This window comes from Cottoperca gobio, chromosome 20, assembly GCF_900634415.1.
Source record: "Cottoperca gobio chromosome 20, fCotGob3.1, whole genome shotgun sequence".
In the NCBI taxonomy this organism is placed as follows: Eukaryota; Metazoa; Chordata; class Actinopteri; order Perciformes; family Bovichtidae; genus Cottoperca; species Cottoperca gobio.
In genome coordinates, this window is record NC_041374.1 from 3,651,191 (window position 1) to 3,674,050 (window position 22,860).

A 22,860-nucleotide genomic window follows, 5' to 3' on the forward strand; every position below is an offset into this window, starting at 1 on the left:
TGCAGACTTGTGAGATGCGTGTGTGTGTGCTACAGATTAGGTTGTGTGAGGGCAGATAACATGAAGCTCCATTCCATTCCTTTAAGCTGGTCCAGAGACATGGAGCAACACATAGGAATGGGATGTTGCGAGGGACCTAAGTGATTGGTTTGGGTGTTTGCCAGTGAAGAGAGTGTACAGTCAGACAAGTGTGAGTATATACTGTCGAGCTTGGAGTCAGAAAGGTTTGTGGACCTCGATTCAACTGATGGCAAGTCTCCGTTTTGTGTGTCAGTTCACACTCGCACACTATGTGTGTACATGTCAAATATGAGAGTGAGTGAGTGAGAGAGAGAGCCTACCAGCACCTCGTTTATTCAGTGGCATTTTTGTAGATGCCAGGTCCAGTGTGACACTCTCCTCTGGGCCTGCTCCGTGCCAGACTTGAAGGGACGTCTCAAGGGTCCATCATTCGGCAGATGAGGTAAAGTGTTGCCCCTGGGCTTTGGAGGCGAGTACATATCCCCGTTACCGCAGGCAGAAAGGTAAGCTAAGCTCCACTGTCACTCCAAATAATGTAAAGTTTGAAGCCTCGCTCAAAAACCAAAATGACTAACTTCTTATTTCGCAGCATGACAAAAACAGACGACTGTTTAGCGTTTCCTTCTTCAAAATGTTCAATAACTATCAAATCAGGACAAATGCCCACCATCATTTTAACCAATCCTAATTTCAATTATTCATAAAAATTCATATGTCTGCATGTTAATTCTTGTTTTTCATCTCTTACATAGCAGATGCCAAACTGAAGAAAACATTTTTAGCCTGTCATTTTGCATCACAAAGTATGCCGAGGCAGAAGGAGCATATTAGGGTAAAGGAGGGGATTGATGGGTGGGGGTTCTGCATGCCCTCCTGTTTAATTAGCCAATCTGAATACGCCTGTAATCATCCGAGCTCCAGAAAACAGCACGCAGACGTATAGACTAATTGGGAGATTGGGGGTTTTCGTGCTGTTCATACTTTGCCGGATGGTGACCTGATTGTTAATTCAGGCCTTAGGACAGCTAGGGATGGGATGGGATGGGATTCCCCCCCCCCACCCCTGCACGACCTTATTGGACATAGCCGTGGAGGTACAGGGGGTGTAAAGGCTGACAGAGGCACAGGCCCCTGGGTGCCACTAACCTGGCTGATGGTGCTCATGGCTCTCATGTAGCTCTCATTTCGCGAGCGGAATTTAGGCGAGGCCAGCAGCCCTGCCGGGTCCAAGCTGTCCAGACTCCTATTGATGGAAACCTCACTCACCGCCCGCAGGTAGCTGTGACTCCGGATCTGCAGCTTGGGCGAATGCTCTGTGGAAATCCTGCCACAAGAGAGGAAAGGAGAGAAAAGGGGGGAGGGACAAGAAAAGAAGAAAAAGTCAAAACAGAGAAAAGGGATCTTGGTAAAAGGGTGAAAAACAGAACAAGATGGAGGCGGAAAAGGAGCTGAGGAAACAGGAGAGATAAAGCGATAAAGAGAGTGAGAGAAGGTATTTGTGAAGTACTTGGCAGTGTGTATGAACCCAAAGATACGGATCAATCCACAATTGCTTCAGGAGACACCCTTATCTAATCAACAAGCGCAGTAGTATTGAGAAACACTGGCAGTAGCTTAGGTAGTCTGTCCTTGAAGCTCCTTGTAAGCAAGTTCTAAAACACTTAACAGTGAGAACAATCACATACACATGTCAGAACAGCGAGGAGGAACTGTGTCTGTGAGGTATTCTTAATCTAATGACTTTCACATGAAATCAGATATAACATACACGCACAAACACATCCCCATCTCCAAGGAAGACAAATAGGTGTCTCATTAACTCTCACCTGCCTCCAATCTGATCGCTCAGCATGCATCACGCCTATGTGCATGTGTGTGTGTGTGTACATGTGGAACAAGTGTGTGTGTGTGTGTAGGATATGTAGCAGTGGGATGCCTGCTAAACAATTCATTAATCAAGGGAAATGAAACCTAAAAAGCTGACTCGCTTTTCCTCTTGATGAACATCGTGGCCTAGTAAACCAACTTCCAGAAAACAAGACGTGCACAGAGAGAAATGATTAGAAACCAGATTAGAAAGTCTATTCTCAAATCAACTGTGAGGAGTGAGATCCAATATCTCGGTCTCTTATGTTCACTCGTGAGTATAGAAAAAAATATTTATACACACACAGACACACACACACACACACACACACATACACACAAAACTCTTGCGACTCTCGGCCTCTAGGTCAGGTCTGCTTTAATTATGTACTTCCTTAAAATAGAGTGTGGTTACCACAGTGAAACAAACTAGATTACTTATTCTTGGATGGGAGAATGGAGGAGAGAGCCAGAGCTATGCAAGGACAGATTGATATGGGAATAAAAGGTGTTGATTTTAGAAGAATAGTCACTAATATTAAAAAGCGTCACCATGTAGTCCTTCAGGCTTTTTAATAGTGCGCAGAATCTACGGAAAAATACATTTAATGGTTACTTCGGCGTGCCAGTTCATTTTATCAACATCTGAGGATTCCCATCAAAGTAGTCCGTACTAACACTTATGGATATTTATATGTTTCACAATATATCCAATTGTCTTGCTGGGGCTCTGTACACTTGTGGGTGAATTGAGAATGAGAAAGTACATCTTTCAACCCAAGAGAAAGAAAAAAAGAAATCTAATTGTACATTTTCAAAGCTCAGAGATTGGTTTGAATCAAACGTATATGCTGCCTGCAGTCTGTGACCGTGCATCACGCACACAGGAATCAATCAGTCAAGGAAGAGTCAACCCACACCATTATCTCTATTCACATCTCCTCTTGATTTCCCAGTGGAGCTGATTATCGGCAGAACCAATGACGTCTTTTGTGGCAACTTGAATGGCAGACCGAGCCTGTAATCAGTACCACCTAAGGGGGGGGGGAAGTTCAGACTGTCCCAGGGTGTCCCCTCAATGGAACAAGTGACATTAATGAACACATGTTCCTCTCTGCTAGTCAGGGATCAGAGCTGGGTAAAGCCGTCTCTTGATTTCTTCTGCATTAGAGACTGTTCATGTAATCCTGGATCTGTTTTTTTTCCTCGTCTGACTTCTTCCTCATCATTTCACTGTGTCCCCCTTGCTGGCTTGACCTCGTCTTTCTTGCCAGTAAGTTCCTCCTGCTTCCTCATTTAAGAAGTTTTCTCTCTCTCCTCTCCACTTCCTTTTACCTTCTCCTCTTTCCCCCCCCTCCTCTTAGTCACTGCCAGAATAAAAGCCTTCAGAGTGATGACTGTGATTGGAGGGATAGAAGGACAGAAAGACGAAGATGCGATTACTGCAACCCATTATTCACGATGTCTATTCTCGCTGAGACATAAAAAAAATAAACACGATAAAATCTAGGGCAGAAATAAATGAATTCGTGGCAGAAAGAAAGACGATTGTTAGTGACTGAGGGAGACAAGAAAGGATGTCATCTTCTCCTGAGCTTGTTTGTCTGCCAGGAATAATCCCAGCCATTTAAATGCATGCTTTATCTGAGCGCTGTGTGTTTTAATAAGGAGGAGGGTTAGCATTGGGTGAGAGTAAACAAATCCTACAACTTCTTAGGAGCAATTCTTCACTAGTCAAGGACACAATGGTCACATAATGGGCTCTGAAACATATGGAACAACAAAGCTGATTATTGAATCATTGCACAGTTTAACACAGACTTGTGCCAGCTCCCAAAAGCACAGTGTGAAAACAAGACGTCAGCTGCTCCCTCCTCGTTCTCCATCTCCAATGTGCAGCACTGCAGCTTGGTCTGTTCCACTGGGTTCCATCACATGATGATGGCATTCCCCGGGCCAGATTCAAGTCATTAGTGGGCCCCAAGCTGCGCCACTTTCACTTACATAAGGTTGTGTGTGTGTGTGTGTGTGTGTGCGTTTGTGCTTGTGTTTGTGAAACCAGTAGCAATGACTGAGCACCCACTGGTGTTCTTCTCATCTCTGTATATTACACAGCTAATCAGTCACAGCCCCATGTTGCAGTATGATGGAAAATATTTTCATTTTCATTGAGTTAATATTATAGGAAGACAGTTTGACTAGTTGTGTCCAGTAATGAAAATGGTGAAAGGACATACAGGATGTCATTATGACAAATGAGATATTTCTGGTTTATTACAACTTGTATCTTTTTAGTTTTAGCCATCATCTCTAAAACACTTTATTGTGACGTAAAACCAAAAGTGAGCACGCCTGAAATCTCAATAATAATCCTCCATTGCACAAATAAATGTGTGCATGCATGAGTGCCGCAAGTTAGACCAGGAAGTTGGTCTGTAAAACGGGATTGATGTTTCTTTTTAACCGGTATCATTGTCTGACGGCACATTGTTCTTTCACCAATGGACTTTTTTTTGTAGCTCAAGTTAACTCATGTGGACTTAATTGTGGATACTTTTGTCAGCTTGATGCGTTTCAAGATTTTGCTCATTTGGAAATCTCCTTGATGGACTCCATCATTGCTGATTTCTTTATGAGCTCACGCTGTCAGAAATATGCTGCTGAGCAGAGAATGCCACATGCAACAAGAAACAACTCCATTATAATGTCTCCAAATGATGAAGCTCGGCTTTTAACCTCAGATCTTTCAAACAAGAAAGAAAATATCCCTCGCCTGTTCTCAACCCTGACTGGAGTTCAAGACGACATGGCATCCATTTTTGAAGAGACGTCAGTGCATCATCAGGCATCATGTATTTTCAATAAAGGCTCAGTCTGTTCAATGTGTTTGTGCCATTGTCGAGATGCACGGGCCAGCTTTGAAGATAGAAGCGTGTGTCTGAGTTGTAAACACGGAACAGGTTATTAAGCTGTGACCACCGACTCCGGCGCTCACACACAAGCCAGACTGCTGCTAGGCAGACGTATCTCCATCTGTTTCTCCATCAACCAACAACAGTTTTGCAAATTGTGATTTCTTTCACTTTGGGAACTTTTTTTTTTACAGAATAATTGATCTTGCAAACTAAACACACTTACTTGAGTGTGGTCATCTCTGTGAGGGATGGCTGTGTGGCCTTCAGGTAGCTAGCTCGTCTTGCCTGGACCTTGGGCGAGGGTTTGGGGCTGGAGTCGGAGTCTCCGCTATCTTCTTCTGCCATGGCCCTGATGTAGCTTCCACTGCGCATCCGCCGGCACGGGATCTCGTCATCCTTCCCAAGCGGAGAGAAACCGCTCCAATCGTCCTGAGGCACCTGTAGAGATGAGGTGAGATTAGATAAGAGGGACCACACATAGGTCACCCTCCAGACATACAGATGCACTGGAACATGTTCTACCCTGCCTTATATAAATACCTGTATCAGACAGTGCACTTCATGCCTTAAAAGATTCAATAAGTGTATCAATGCAGGATCCGGCTTGATCATACCATCTTTTTCTGTCTGTCCTGCGATGCAAGCGGCATATCAAAAGCAGGGAATAAAAGGTTTTGACAAAACATTACAGAACCCTGGCCTCTGTCTGCTCTCCTGACTTTTCACACAAACTAAGGAAGGTAAGAATAAAAGGAGGCAAAGCTATCTCCTATCTCTAATCTAAAAGAGAGAGAGAGAGAGAGAGAGAGAGAGAGAGAGAGAGAGAGAGCGGAGAGAGAGAGAGAGAGAGAGAGAGAGAGAGAGAGAGAGAGAGAGAGAGTGTCAAAGACAGCAGACATGGAGAGAGAAAGAGAGAAGAAAACAAAGGGGGTTTTGTTCAGAAGAACCACTGCAGTCCCAATGTGAGTGGCTGTTAGGGCACCAGCTCTGAAGTGAAAGAAATGAGATACAGAGCGAGAATCATTCAACAGTCGGGTGCGTAACTAGGAAACCAAGCTGACTTTGATGTCAGGGGCAACTACAGACTGGGGTAACACCTTTGGGAATCACTGAGTCTGTGATGATGTCAAAAGCTTGGATTGTTATTGAGAAAAAGTCATAAAAAACTAAATGAGGTAATGCTTTTTTTAAAATCCCATTAACCTCACAGTGCATGGAAAGGTTTGGCTTTCGTTTAGGTGTTCACATGTGTGTAAATGTGTGTGTGAACATCGAATATGGATTATAGGATTCCAACCCATTAGCACACTCTTGTTTTAAGGATTCAGAAAACGTGTGCAGACTAACTTGTCAGGCTGATCTCTTTAAAAGCCTGTTTTTCCCTTCAGTCTCCCTTTGAAGAAAAGAAGCGATGGCTCTTTTAGGCTGGGAGAAATGTTGGCGTACCACAGCGACAACATCCTTCCTTGATCTGCTCACTCCGTTTTTTCAATCTGTTAAAATGCAAGGCCACACAGAACCTTCTCTTTGTCTTTTATGCTCCCTCACTCTCGCTTTCTGCCTTTCACTTCCCCTCGCCTTCATCTGTGGCCCTTACTTACTCTTTGTCTCACACACACACACACACACACACTCACACAAAATGTATTTTGACATACTGTGCAGTAGAGAAATAATGGCACCACTTCCACATGCTAACGTATAAATATTTCCATGCACATAGAAACAAACACTGAGGAGCAGATGACATGGTGATGTTGCTAAGTGTTTTATGATGATACTGGGCATAAAATCAACATGAGAGCAGTGACAGGGAATGAAAGGATGGAGCTACTACAACCAAAGTCTCCCCCTCTGAGGGCACACTCACAAACAGAAATACAGAAGCATGGAGGAGCAGCTGGCCCCGCAGGATGCATGAAGCATGAAGCATGACATGCGAGAGGTGGAGCTGTTGTAACTGTCCTACCTGTAGGAAGTGGCAGGTGCGCCCCTGCTCAGCTTTCACTAGAGCTTTATCTAGGTTGACTGAAGCCTTTTGGTAGACCTCTCTTGCTCTGCTCACCGTCAGAGTAGAAGACCACGAGCTCTTCTTCAGCTGCACTTGGCCGTCCAATGTGCCCACCAGTGGCATACCTCCACTGCTGCCCCCAGCGCACGTCGAACACTTGACATCGTTGTTGCTGCGTGACGTCTTGAGAGAGTGGGCGCTGATGGTGTTGTAGGACTCCATGAAGTACTGCGACTGGGATTTGTCCGGATGGCGTCCCATGGTCATGACCCCTGAAGGTAGGCCTCCACTGCTGCCCCCGTGGTGATGGTGGTAGAGGCACATCTCCCGGTCGAGCGTGTCATCTGAGCTCCAGTAGCCTGAGATGGCAGTGCGCATCTTAGGCTCCGACTTGGAGCGGTCTTTGCTCTTACTGCGCTTACTGTGCTTCAGGGTGCCAGAAGAGGAGGGTGGGTCATCAGGGACTAGATTTGCTGCCATTCATCCTCCCACTCCCTCCTCCTCCTCCACCAGACCCAGAGGGACCTTCAAGGGAGTGAGACTTGGTGAAAAGCTTCTGGACAGAGTGAACAAGGTGGCGGATTCGACCAGGGCTGTCACTACGCTGGTGTTCTACTGCAGTGCGCTTGTACTGCAGTGTGTGGTAGCCTTCACGCTGCACCGGTGCCTGGTGCTCAAACTGCTCTAGCAGATTAGAAGGAATGCGGTTGTTGTTTCCTCCACCTCCTCCACTTCCCTTACTACTCCCCGTTTGCCCAGTATAAGGCACCAAAGCCCCACACTCCTCCTTCAGCTCATGGTGAGAGCTGTAATGTCTGCGAGGGAAGGTGCAGCTGGCCAGGTCAGGGTAGGCACCGCACTCAGAATGGAAGGAGTTGCGCTGGGTGTAGCAGGGGTGGTCAGCAGGATGAGCCTCCCCAGGGTTGAGGAAGAAGGACCGACGGTCCGAGCGCCCCAGGGTCATGGAGTCGTAAGAGGGGTCGCAGGTCACCGCGTGAGGGTGACTACGGCTGGTGGACAGGCCTTTCATAGTCATCGTGGCCGGGTCGACGTGCACATCCAACTGCTGCCGCGGTTAGTCTGCACAGGCCCCAACACTAGTTCTACAAAGAAACACACAGCCACGAGGAATAACAGACAAACAAACAAGAAGAGAGAGAGACATAAAAGAGAATTATAAATATCTCATATTTGCATACACTCAAAGCACAGTGTCTTCATCGGCTTTAATTTGAAGAAGATGCTTTTTGGCACTCCTTCACAGATGAGAAAACTTGATGATGTTGACGAGACTTGGACCCATTCTTTTCTGTTTGTCCTTTAAAACTTCAAAACGGAGAATCTCTAAATATAGCAGCCCCTTGGCATGTGGTCCCTGACATTAAATCTGTCCTCAAGCTTCCGCTTCCACTTCTCTCGTGTAGTTTTCAGTGAAAAAGTGACAGGGGATCGAGGAATCAGAGAGAAACAAAGCAAAAAGAGGTAACAAGAAGAGTTCATGTCTATTTCCAGCTCAAGTGTGTGCGCTATATTTGTTCAAGGGTATTGTTAGAAATGAGGATCTAACTCAAATGGAAGGAGTCTCTGTCTGTATGCCATTCGACTCTCTCGATAAAGGTTTATTTGATCAACTTTACATTTGGTGGGTGTATTGCTGGGGAGTCAAGGAAGTGCTGTGTTAAGTGTAAGCTCTTGAGATCTATGGGACATATTTATTCGTGGAGTGTACTGTTTTTGAGAAGGGACCCCCTATTTACCGTCACAACGGCATGCTGGATACAGCTCGATGTTTTGAGCGTGAAGTTGTTTGGATGGAGCGCTTTTTGAGAAAGCTGCGAGCCGCAATACTAGAGGCCAAGCAATCGACCGACGTCCGGGCACTGAACTCGTCACTTTAACTCAGCAAAAAGTATAATAAGACGTTGGTGATTGGAATGGAATAGGCATCTTCTGCAGAGATGCAACACATCGGGTAGTACTCAAAAAGTGGATTTATTTTTGCTTTACAGTAAAACTGCTCAGTGTGTACGCATGCACATCCCCCCACCCACAAACACAACAAATGATCACAGCCTGATCCCACATTTTTCCTCTATACCTCTAGTTCTCCTCTAAGGGTAAACTAATTGGCCAGTAAAACCCAGCTGACAGCTTCTGGGCCGGTCGAGGCAAGCGGCAATAAACGACCTTTCCCTTACATACCGACATGAAAACAATGGCATCCATCAGGGCCCTTAAACTGCCTTCCTTACCCATCTGGGGCTGTGACTGGCTAGCCGCTGAACCCACACTGTTTCCAATGGACTGGAGGTGAAGCTAACGAGACAATAATAAGAACCCACGCACACTGGTGTGGCACTGTGACAGCAGTGTGGCCGAGCCCGCGCGGGGAATTCATTACTGCGATTTATAATGCACTACCAAAGGCCACTGTTAATAAAATAAAATAAGAAGGAAGGGGAAACATAACAAGAGAAAATGAGCGAGACAGAGCAGCGGAATGAAACATCATGTCAGTTCTTTACATAACTAGAGGACACTGTGTAGGGCACATGCAGGATGCATTTATGTGGGGGAATATAGAGTGAGTCAGATCTATTATTTTCTTTGACGTGGCTATAAACCGGGTGTTGGATTAATTGAAAAATTGGGGAAATTATTCATGCAATGTTCTTGTCTGTACTAAACCAGAGGATCACATCACTCTGAGAGAATTAAGCCAATATATTACACTTGTATTGTTAGAAGGAAAATTTAAAAATATAGTGTGGTCAATCCCCAAGCCTATCTGCAATACACTCACAAGAGTGAACTCACACAAAGCACACACTACATACCACACAGGCACGCACAGTGTCCACTTCTTGTAGGGCACTTAAAAAGTGGGCTGTGTCCAACTAAAGGTATTCATTGCAGTTGACAGAGATCCCTTCTGTTGGCCGCTGAAGCACAGAATGTGACCTAAATAAAAAGGCCCTCGCGGTGATCCACAGCAGCGTGTTTGTGGCACAGCTGTCTGCAGCACTGCACTAAAGCTGAAAAGCCGAAGTTGGGTCATGCTGGCTTTGTGCCTGCTAGGCACACATACACACGCACACACACACACACACACACACACACACACACACACACAGACTGACATACAAATACATAGTGTATCTGACAGGCTGCATATCCATGCTGAATTTCGATGCTGCTAGCTTGTAAAGTGCAGTTTATCAACAAGAAGAAGAAGAGGATCTGCTGGTTCTGCCGTGTATGTCAGGTACAGCCTACAGTGACACGAGGGAAGCTCATAGACAGCTGTGGTTATGTATTATGCTCCATGTCCATCGCAGCCGACTGACCCAGTTGTGTCTCTACCTGTCTGGTCAACCTCAGTATAGCACACCAACAACTGGAGAGGGTATATTACAACTCTGAAATAGTAAAACAATATTTATGTCAAGATAAGGGTTGTAATCATGTACAAAGAGAACTGGACACAGTGTTGGAGACGGGGCCCTGTTCATTTCTATGGAAGTTGCGCATGAAGCCAAGATTGCTCGACTTTCGAGAATAAAAATCACCCGGATCTTGCAGCGATCTTCGGCATCCATGGGGCCAATAGAGCAAGCGCAGTAGCGTTTTCCTTTAACCCTGCAACAGCTGGTATCGGTCGCATGAATGGAGGAAGTTAAAGAACTCCATTTATTGATTTATTGGGAAAATGTCTTCTTGGGCTGTTTGCTAAGCCACACCCCTCTTTGTTGGGGCAGTTTAAGATGCGGTAGGATCAGTAGGTATACACAGAAGCAGGATTCTCATTATGATCCGCAAGGAGACCCAAACGACTCTTTCCTTTCACTTTGTGTATACAGGCTCCAAAAACCACTGAGAAATCATTAAAGTCAAAATAATTGCGTGCCGAACAGCAAGGTGTCGAAAACAAAATACAGGAGTAGATAAAACAAGTCAGGCTATGAATGTTAATGCCCATTAACACCTGCACTGCATCAGCACAGCAGGAAACCTTCTATTTGGATGCCATGCTTCTTTGGGCTCAGAGGAGATAAATGGGAAATAGATTCTTCCTTCTCCATCATCTAACAAAGTAGCCTCAAAGTGGTCAAATATACTCGTATATATAATATACCCTTACTTCACCCTGAGCTTTGAGACTTACCAAAGCAAATAAACAAAAGGTGGTATGAAAATGAAAAGTAACATGGACTTACTGCATCTTTATAGGAAGTGGTGAAATCAATATGCTTTAGTGTGAGAAGACTGCTGCAGCTTCTCTTGGTGGCAAACAATAAAAGGCTGCTGTACGGATTGCAGTTCGTCTATATTCCTCAATCACATCAAACACTGGCTGCAAGACGGAGCTCAGGGCTTACAGAGCTTCTTTGAGGCATTTAGAGGCCACGAGGCTACAACAGGTCTCTTCTTGCTCAAACCTGGCAATGATTTTTCTAAGAGGTTGAAAACATTACCAGTCTTCTCTCCACAGGGCATCAAATCACCTTGGTGGACGTGGATCATTTTATGTTTGTGTGGAAGAGCACTTTACCTCCATTTTGCTGGTCAAGTGAAGTTTTGCTTTTGATCCTGGAAACGTTTGCAGTCCTAAGCTTCGACTGCACAGACTGGTGAAGATATTGTTCACTCTCAATGTTTCTCAGTGTGTGAGACTAGAAAGAGGATAGCAGGTAGGCCTATGTCCTTTTGACTGCATTGTACTTCAATAAAGGGAAAACAGAATGTACTCATGCATGCTCACTTATCCTTCAGCATTTAGTGTTTCACTGTCAAAATACAAACATGCATTCCTCTTGACCTGCATAGAATGCTGCATTTCTTGCATACTTAATTAATGTGGCCTACATTTCCACATTTTGTTTGCATACTGTACACTGTGTTCTGTTTATCACAAGTTAATTGCATGCTAGAATGTTTTTAGACGTCTCCATGCTTTTTGCCTCTTTTAGAGTCAACATTATTGCACACATGATCTGGAACGTCCATTCACTCCAGGGGGGGGTCTAGTCCCGCAGATAGCTTTGGTTTTTATATTCTCTGGTTTTATGTCATGAGACTTCTGCTGCCACTAAAGTACAGTAGTGGTAAAGAAAACGGTTTGTGGTGCTCAAAGCATTTAAAGATGACATTTACTCGGAATAAAATCGATAGACCTTGCCGAGTTGAGAACCCATGAAACTTTAATGGGGTCAAGTCTCAGCAATAGATATCTCAAAAGCTTGTCAAATAAAACTCAATTGTATCTGCATGATGAGAGGACACCAACACACTTAGCAATTTTGTAATTTGGGCGAACTGACCCTTTAAATGTAAAGAGCAGGAAGATAATTGAGCAGCATGCTCTGGAATCATCAACATAATTAGCATTATGCTTTTTTGAGCGAAAGAAGTCAATATAGTGGACAATCTAAATGTTCCCTGTGAAGGGACATAAAGACTAAGAGTAAATGTTCTGCTCTGCTACAGACGCACATTCTTCTGTGGAGCAACTTTTACAAAAGTCACTCGTATTTATTAATATTTAATAAAATGAATATTTGAGACGTTAATATCTCAAAATGAAACACACACACACACACACACACACACACACACACACACACACACACCACTGCGAATGTGTGAACAGTGAGAGTGAAGAACATTTTAAAGACAGCCGGGGGGCCGAGGGAACTGGTAATTTTTTGTGTTTCCGGATTATGTAGAAGTGGCTTTTAGGGATGTCAGGAGAGAAGAACCACTAACTTTAATGTCTTACTGTTAAAATGACTCTTAAATGATAGATGACTGTCTCGTCTGTCTGCAGCGACGCAACATTTAGAACAAAAACTGCAAATTACTGTTTCATAAAATATATGAATGTCTACAAAAAGCAATAGCTGACATGATAATAACCATAAAAATGCTCTCAGCATCCCATCTTATGGAAGAACATATTCACTCTCCAACACTGACAGGTCTATACAAAAGGTGACACAGAGGAAGATAAGAAGCCAGACAGTATATCTGTACCAAACATGTTTCCGTTGTAATATGTATGGAGGCACCCATGAATGAAATAGCTGCTTGGAATCTTATCAAAACATGCAAAAATAACCCGCAAAACAAATACAGCACATCTTTAAAAAAGCATTTCTTTTTAACCAAACAGATCATTAGACCTAGATAGATGTCGGAGATGCCGTTTCACCGACGCCTAATAGGCATGTTTCTGCTCACTGTATCGGCTGCATTATGAAAACACATGCCTTCGTGGATGGATTGATGTTCCCGGTTTCCACAAGACAGCTCCTTTGTCACAACCAAACTAATTAGGCTGACTGTCAGAGCTCTCGCTGACAAATGGAGTGACTGTGCTGAGTTATAGCTCGGTACCCGCCAAACACATTCTGGAGACAAATTCTTCAAGTGATGAGGTCTATTTGATCAAGGTAAACAAATTAACAGGAGGCATTAAGTCTGGAGGAAGACTGGTGTTGTTTGTCTCAGGAAAAGCTGTCACGCTACTTTAAATAACAACTTCAATAAAACAGAGAAGAGCGGTGAAGGTAAACACCATGGGATTTGAAGGTAATTTAAAAAAAAAGGTATGTCAAGAGGTTTTTAGTTTTATGCAGGTGACGTCAAATATGACGGTTTCATGCAGACACGGGATGCAGGAATACACGAGCATAGATAAGAAGAGTTCAGACGATAAGATTGTCGTGCTGAAAAGCCTTCTCGCCTTTTTATACGACAATGAATGTACTCATTCATGAATCCCTTGATCTTTAAAAGAAGAGATAGAACTGAGTGGATCTGACACTTTGACTCATAACAAAAGGCCACGACTCCACTGAGATTTGAAGTTAAAGTTGAAGATTCATAAAAGAAAAGAAAATAGATATGATACAATTCTTTATATAAGGCAGTCATGTGATCTCTCAGAGGACTTGGTTCAATACTGAGCTTCATATATATATATATATATATATATATATATATATATATATATATATATATATACACACACATATATACATACACATATATACATACATACTCTATAATTATAATTATTTTTAACTGTTAAGTCTCTCTTTCTATCTAAAATGAACAAAAAAAGCCAATAAAGATTTAGAGAAAAGTTCAATAAAGATATCCATAAAAAGCAGACAAAGACAGCATCACCATGGAAACAAACGGATGTTCTGGTGGAGAACAATGTGTTTTCAGCGCAGCTAATGAGAATTCATATGTTCCACCCGCTCAGGGATCATACGTGTGGACAATAACACAAGTCTCCGTTTCTTATGTTTATATCTTTATGGATCCACAGGGCAAGCAAGGAAGTAGTGAAACATGCCCAAACCCAAGCCAGATCATCTATTGTTTAGAAATGTTGATTTGAGAACACAAAGAAGATTGTAAAAGAACGTTTTTATCTCTGATAAATGCAAAGTAAAGAAATGTTAAAGCACAAGGAGCACTACAGAATTGGTGAAGTTGCCTATATGTCATACCGACGGCTCACGTACGCCATCGAGGCGGAGCTGGTCCCTCGTTAATGAAGTGTTGGAACTGAAACTAAACCTACGTTCAGCATCTGAAGGAATTAGTGAAGAAATGAACGACTGTTGTGAATTTGTTGCACATTTTGTCACCCGTTCTCATGATCTCAGGAACACCTCCAGGGAATTTCTTCAAATTTGCCACAAACTTCCATTTAGACCCGAGAATGAACCGATAATAATTTGTAGTGAAAGGTCAATGTGACCTCACAAAACACATTTTTGGCCATACCTCAAGAATTCATATGCTAATTTATTACATGCAACTTGACTGGTCGGTGAAGGCAAACTACTGCAATTACCACAGTTTGTCTCAAAGTGGAACATTAAAAAGGCTATTGTGAGCCTGCCATACAAACTTATAAAACATCAGGTAAAAAGCATCCGCATTTCGTTTTGATATGCACATTTCGATCTGCGCTCGCACAGAATAATAACCTTCATGTTTATATTCTCTCTTAAGAGCTGTGAAATCAGGGGCGCCTAATCCTAGACTGTGTGGAAGCGCCATAGTGCTGTGACGGTGATAACTGAATTGAGCCCTGGAGAGTCAGGCTGCATGTGTGTGTGTGTGTGTGTGTGTGTGTGTGTGTGTGTGTGTGTGTGTGTGTGTGTGTGTGTGTGTGTGTGTGTGTGTGTGTGTGTGTGTGTGTGTGTGTGTGTGTGTGTGTGCATCTCTGTGCATGTTCTACATATCACACAGCAGCCACATTCATCAACCGGGGCCATGGCCCACATGGGAAAAAATGTGTAGTAATGCTGCTAATGTCAGCGTAAGGCTGGCAACTGTTTCCTCCTTGTGGCACTTCCTCTGCTGCTGCTTCTTCATTACAGCTGCTATTTCCACTCATGCCGTCGCTTGTGAGCAGCACAAATAAACTGAACATCGGATAATTAAACTTTACAAAACAAAGTGTATATTCAGCTGCCTCGCTGTGTTTTTGATCCTCTGCCTAATCACTAAAAATGTGACGCGTCATTGCTCGTGACTCACAAAAGCATTCATACTGTTTGATGAAAACAAAACACATAAGGAGCCACGTTCTCTGCTGGTTGAGCGCATGCACTTTGCTTGTACAGTATGCACAGTACAGTCACTTGCCACTGTCAGGCAGCATTAGCATCAAACTGCTGCCAGAGGCATACAGAGTGTCAGGTGATTTCAAGCAACTGAATCTACAGTTAATTACATGTCAGGAAACAGAGCTGACCTTAAGTGCACACAGCTAATGTGTTGAAACGCTTTTAGCTGATGTAGTCTAAAAACCTTTCACTGTTCCTTTGGCAAACAATTTATTCAACGTTTGTTAGACAATATGTGCTAAATGAAGATTAAATATTGTAGTAACAACGTGCCAGTGAGGCCTAATGTCAAACAATAGTTTGTATTTGCTTTTAATTCTGTAATGGAATAACTCCCGCCAGCTCAGAGAATAATAATTAAGCTTGTGCAAAGAGAACAACAACAAAAACAAAAAGCAGATTTAGCTGTCCGTTTCTTTTGGGAGAACTCTTACATAATGGGCTGACGACCAACCTTTTGATGAGATTACCTCGACTGCATCTCTAAGACCAATGCAACGCTATCTGCTCACCTTCTGAGGGCAGAGGTCGCTGCCTGGATATGGGAGGCACTCGGGTAAACCAATGAGAAGAAGCCGGATGATTTGTGCCTCTCCTTCACCGTGGGTGGCATGTCACTTCGAGGACACATCAACAGACGCCTGACATATCTGAGAGTGAGATCCAACTGAGCAAGAGGGTTGAAGGGGGGGGTCTAACCCGCTGTCTTCTCGCATGAGTGCTGGTCCACGCATATCCAATGCGACACACACATACACAAGGAAAGCAATCACAAATACAGATACAACAGCATGCATACACACACACACACACACACACACACACACACACACACACACACACACACACACACACACACACACACACACACACACACACACACAGAGGCTAGGAGGCATAATTCCAGCTCTCCCTGCACACTGTGGAGATTTGAGCCTCAACCAAACATGCTGCCTGCACAGAGAGCAGGTGTCAAACCAGGTGAGCGCTGTGTGCTGACGGCTAGCAGCAGCTAGCTCCCAGCTGACCTCACATCAAAAAGCTTGGTGACAAGGATAGAGGGCATGAAAATTCCCAACTAAATGGAATATGCAAGGCTAATGCCATCCAAATGGGCTCGAATATTTCTCCTGTCAACTCAGGTTTAACCAACGTCTATCAAAAGACTGGGACCTTGTTGCTAAACTTAGATTACTGAGACCGATCTCTTTAGCAGAAATACAGACGGGTAGCTGTGGTCAACATGCCATTCAGGGCTGAACATCTATAAAAAAAATAGCATTGCATTGAAATGGAAGACGAGAGAAAGAAAAAGAAAGACATGGAGAAAGACACGAGATGAGAAATTGAGTAATGCGCCGTAAAGCTAGTGCAGCGTAGAGTTGTTTTTCAGATGCATGTTCATGTCTGCCTCTAATTAACTCTCTTTTGTTTATGATTCGCTCCGCCTGGCCAGAATGATATGAGCCAATATCCTTAAAAGCTAAAGAACTCTCAGTTTAAGCTCTTACATGCTATCTGTTCACCCAAAAGACAATTACATCAATATATCTGTATAGCTGGAAACAAGAGTACAGAATGTTCTTTACCTTTAAGGTCAAACACTGAAGGGCGAATTCTCAAAAGGATTGTGCGGCTTTTGTGTTCCCTAAACCTGCGCACATGGGACAAACAGAAACCATGTAATAGTCAAAGAACACGCAAAAGGGTGAAATGCATCCCGAGCTGCTGTGATGCAATGACAATTTCTTACAGTGTGGTACAAAAGTACATTATATAAATGTCTTGCCCAGCGCTGTGAAGTGTTGGAATTAGAAACAAGGCATTGAGGGTGTAAAGGTGATTTGCTGTTGAGTGTTTCATGAACGACCAAATGAAGTGTGAAATGTGCCGCTCATTGAGCAAGTTAAATTAGCTTCCCATTTCATAATTTGCTCAGGTACACAGAGATAACAGCCTCCTGGTGTACTGAGGTGACACACATCACATTAAATAACATTCACTTTTTGAATATTAGATGTTATCATTGGCAACACTCGAGATGTGAACCACGATTAAGGAGTCTCATTTCTGCAACAAAGAGATATGATCGTAAATTAGTCTTTGAAAAGGACATTTTTAAATGTAGTTTATTATGAATTAATGAACTGGGAAGCCTCAAAGATAAGGAAGGTATAGCGCTGGTGTTTCCTTGTGCTCTATATTAAAATATATCAAAGCCTTATTAATACCGTAATCATAAAAACATTTTTGAAATACTGAACCGTTTAAAGAGCTAAATGTCACGTTTACAATTATCTAGAATTGCGTATGAGGTCAAAACAAACTGTCGGTCTTTGAACGCATCATCAACTGCATTTACGACAATGTGTGTTCTCGATAAACCTTTTCTTCGGTAGCCTGCAGTGGAAGAAATTAATCACAACACCTTGCGTCGAAGCTCCCAGCTGAACAAATGTGTTTCTTGCACGCTGACTACAGCAGATTAGCTCAGTGCGGGCACTTTATTGTTAGCCTGCGAGTATCGTAGAGAGTGTGGTATGAGGAGAAGCTCTCACACGTGTCCAGCTGGATGTCCAGTCGCCTTTCCTTTCTCTCCTGTTCCATCCCAAAACACTGTCTTCTCTTCCCTCTCTACAACCCTTCTCCATCCTTGATTGCTCCTCATGTTTTCCCCACACAACCCCGGGTGTCTGTTCTGTTCTGCTGTGATTGCCAGTATTAGCGCCATGGATTTCTTCCCACTGGCCAAGATTTACCTCATCCGATCGTCCCTAATTACACACTCATTCGCCTAATCTCCATAAACACACTCCCCAGAAACCGATTGATGCTGGAAACCCAAAATGTTGTTTTGCACTGGATAACATCAAGATTTTGGTATTTGAAAAAAAAAAACAACAACCTTGAATTGAAGAGTGTGGCTGCACAGTGGGAATTCTGTGATACGGCCTCAGCTATCAAACAGTTTATCCCACTGCCTGACGAATCCTTCACTCCCTCTTCGCGCTTCCATGGGATACAAAACACATTGGCTTAAAGTCTGTTCGTAAACCACATTACTTCTTCGATGATGACCGAGTCAGTGCAAATGATACGTTTTCAAATAGTAAGCTGTGCTCACTGTAAATCCAGCGTTTTGGCAGAGGCTCCAGGACTTAGGGTTCAGGGTTGGCTCGTCTACAGGAGCTGAACCAGAGATTGGATCCCATGCGTGATTATATATTAATCACTCATGGAAATGATGATGTACGTTTTCCATTCTAATTAAGCTGCAGCTGCTGTAATTATTATGAACACACTGTTTTCTTCTGGAGAAATGTTAAGTTGTGAAATGATTGCCTGCAAGTATAACAAGTGTGTACATTGCATAATAGCTGAGAGGAAGTCAGCACACTTCAGTCTATTGTCAAGCAAACTGACTTTTTGAGATCTAATACTAAAAACAACAACATGACATTATAATTTACAGCATACTTTGAGTTTACATTAGACCAGATCATGTTTATTTACTAGAATCAATGAAAAAGTCATTATTAAAATGGTTGCATTCGGTGAAATTAGCCTTTTGCATGTATGAGATGTGCATGAGATTGCAATCACAAAGCAAGTACGTAGTCTGTTGCATGTGTTGGCTGACATCTCAATTGTAATCTCTCTGTGCTCCGATTGCAGAGAAAACTTGGCAAACAGCAGCCGTTAGCCGTAATGTAACCGTTACATTTCAGGCAGAGACACGGTTTTCTGAAAAAATTAAATACAGAGCGATCTTTGAAAAAAAAACCCAGAAACCCTGTACAACAGCTGTTGATGAAGATATTTCCAGAATCCTTAAAGACTCTTACAGACGAAAGAAAACTATTTTAAAACACACTTCTTAACTGATGACTTTATTTCCTAATCCAGGTTGCCGCCAGAAATGTTGTGTCTTTGTTCCTTTTGTAAACATTTATGAACAGGATAGATCACTAGTGTATTAAACAGCATCTGAAACACCTTGATTCTAATGTTAGAAAGTAACAATGTTTTTATTTGTGTCCTATGACAAAGAATAACTAAATCCTTTGCCCTCCCTCCTGTTTGTTGTCTGCACAACATTGCTGGAGTGCTTTGACTTATGCTTGGCACAGTAAACATGTTCAGCACTTTTACTCGCCATTAAGCACTTTTGCACACTTTTTAAACTGTTTATCTCACCACCCGCCATCTGCTCCGTCACCAGTTATTATCATACAAACCGGAAAAAACATTTAATCCAAACAGCCTCTGTGAAACCTCACTTTCATTATTTCTGTCCCATCTCCACATCTTTCTGTCATTCCCCTTTCCCCTGCCATTCCCCCCCCCCCCCCCCCCCCCGTCGCCGCGATTGAGTCTCTTTCTGTGTCATTTCTGCTGCCGTCGATGGTAGGCTGTCAACCTTGACGGATGCGTCTCCACTAATGGGGCAGTAATAGGTTATAGCTGGTGCACGGAAGGCTGCATTCAAGGGTCAAAAGGTGAATTGTGAGTGTGCAGGTGTGAAGATTGACAGTATTCTGAGTCAGCCTAAACAGAGTTTGTATACATGTTAACACTCACTATACAGGCACTGACCTGTGCATCAATAGACGTTGCACCCAAAGTCACTTATAGCAGCACAAAGGCAGTGTATTGATCCGGTGGAGAACAAGCATGCAGATCGGTGCAACTCACCTTCTTTATTGTTTCATCTTCGGCATCTTTTCTCTCCTGTGCTTAATTCCAGACTCCTCGTCCTCCGTGCGTGCACATTTCTCCACCTTGAAGTGAGTAAAGACAGAGTCCATGATTAAGAATTCATCCAAACATATATCAAAACACTCCTGTGGTGCCCTGGTGGCTAATGTGCTGGTCCATGTGTTCATACTGTGCTGTTGCTCACTGCGCTTTTCTTTCAGACTCACTTCAGTGTTGCAATTTCTGGTGAAATTCTAGGGGATGGTGGACGGCATCTTCGGAAGAAAAAAACAAAACCCGATACAAATCCTTCCTGCTTTTAAGTAGACCCCAGATGAAAATTGAAAACTTTGATCTTCATTGACCAGAGAGGTCGGATTACAAGACATTAAAAATGGCTGTGTACATCAGTTAAGCCCTAGTTTTGCACAGCGTAAACATGTTGGTTTTGATCCTAAACCGCGTCTTTTGGGAAGCAATATCTCAAGGAGACGGCATGAAAAGAGCGAGGGGACATGCAAAATGTACTGCCGGCAAGAAAAAAAGAAAAGATAAGGGGAGGAAATTCATTTTAAGCCTATTTGAGCGTCTTTAAATCTAGCGTGTTAATTCCTTGAGGTGTTTTTAAAGGGAGGGTGAAACCAGTCTTTGTTTTAGTCCAATGACTCACTCTGTTTTCTAATAAAGCAGATCACCAAAACCCTGCTCTCGTTTCTTAAAGCACACCACAGTGGCCTGTCATACCGTTGATGATTTTCTTTTCTCACTTGAAAAAAGGGCTTTGTAAGAAACGTTCAGCTCCGAGACATCTTAGATAATTATACCTGGTAAAAAAAACAAAACGATCAAACCAGATTCAGTATTGTGCTTTTGAGAATAAAAATCATTTCCTGGTATCCCATGTAGGTGATGAAGAGGAGGTGGCAGGTAGTTCAACGTGGGGGCACGGAACAGATGGTGGTCTGTCCGACGCTCGCCAGGTGGGACTTGGTTTGGACAGTTTGCACAGACACACAGCCACAGGTCAGATGGGGGGGGCTAGGGACTCCAGGGTAGGCTTTAGGTCCTTTTCACATGACAAGGATGCAGAGATACCAATTAAAAAAACTAAGTGTGGAAATGTAAAGTTAGTGCAGCCTTGTAACAGAACTATCCACATAATCTATGTTTGTGATCGTTTTGTTAAGAACTAAAAAGCCGATGCTTTGTCAGCATGAAGACATGTTAGTAAAGGTAATGTGACTACTTCAGAGATAACAGCCCAAGAGTAAAGATTTAAATTCATGTTTCGAGCTGTTGAGTTATTGAACATCTCAGTGGTCGAAGGCTAACTCTGGTGTTAAATGAGTTAGAAGGTTCAGTCTAGGATTGTGGTATTTTATATTTAGAGTAACTCTAAAAAGGTGTCTTTTACGGCAACTTCACTGCATGCAGTTGCACTATTTAGGATGTCAAAACTTTGACGCTCAATGTCTCAAAAACAGCTTTCAGATAGAACCTTATAATCCCAAGGTCGCCCACATTCTGACCTTCACCCTTATGAACATTAAGAGCATTATAAAGCGGTGGAGCGGTTCATTTAAACCGTCTTTAAATGAACCGCTCCATAGTTTCAAGTAAAAAAGAAAAATCACAACAACTTCAGTGAAAGATGAGATTCCACATTTTCTTCTTTGTCAATCACCTCTGCAGGGGAGAATTTCAATTTCACACTCTGCTGGGGTGCATAACACACACATCACTTAAACTCAGGTACAGAAACAGAGAGAGGGTGGGGAGGGCTGGCCTGCTAAAACACGAGACATGACGTTGGCATGCTAATGCTAATGCTAATACAGCGTGCACTGCCGTCAGTAGATAGAGACCCAATGGCCATTTCCTAGCTGTGTCTACTTTCAAAATAAACAACAGGCACATGCACACAACAATCTAGAATAACATTTAACAGTTATTATAATTTCTCATTAGTAATTAGTAAGGTTCTTCATTATGGTGCACGTGTGTGTCCACATTTGTTCAAAGTATCCATCTCCAGTAAGCTTCCTGTGAGTCAACTGCAACTCTCAAATTCACTATCTGCAATCTGAATAATTCATGAGTGAACAATAAATACTAAAAAAAAAAGAAAAAAGGAGGTCTGTCAAAAGGGGGAAATGACTGTGACCTTCTATGCGATATGCACAGGTTTAGGACGGGGATGAAAAATGACAGGTGAACAGAAACACAGGGAGAAGAAAAGAACGAGAGGGAAATAAAATGAGAGCTGCACAAATGAGAAATATTTCCTCTCTTGTATATATAAAAAAAAAAAAAAAAAACGAACCTCCATATGCTGGAGTGCGATACGAAAATAGGTATTCATGAATCTCTTAGAGCGCAATCAATGGGGTAAGCGATACATAAAAGATGAGGCCAAGTTTGACCTGTGCTCTGAGGGGGAGGGGAAGTGTTCTGCAGAGCCTGGAGTGGAGGAGATGGCGATTTAGACTCTGTCAGGGCATCTTTTGAAGTTTTTGGCAGATGAGGATGGGCTGTGGATCAGCCCGTGGCCCTGCTGCATTAACCCCCCAATCCTCAGCTATGCTTGCACTGAGTCAGCAGCAGCAGCAGCACCAGCGAGCTGCCTGCCTGGCCAGCATGATGCATAATCTCTACACTGGTGTAGCACGGATCCATTATACAGAGCCATTATTCA

General features: G+C 43.1%; 1 protein-coding gene across 1 annotated transcript in view; it reads right to left on the minus strand.

Annotated features, from left to right (window-relative positions):
- LOC115025382 (disks large-associated protein 1-like) overlaps window positions 1–22,860 on the minus strand; it is a 79,721-nt gene that overhangs the window by 30,157 nt on the left and 26,704 nt on the right. Inside the window, 6 exon segments of the mRNA XM_029457574.1 lie at window positions 1,168–1,345; window positions 5,026–5,240; window positions 6,772–7,273; window positions 7,275–7,916; window positions 17,057–17,121; window positions 20,163–20,248. Coding sequence (XP_029313434.1) covers window positions 1,168–1,345; window positions 5,026–5,240; window positions 6,772–7,273; window positions 7,275–7,849 — 1,470 coding nt within the window. The 5' untranslated portion in view covers window positions 7,850–7,916; window positions 17,057–17,121; window positions 20,163–20,248.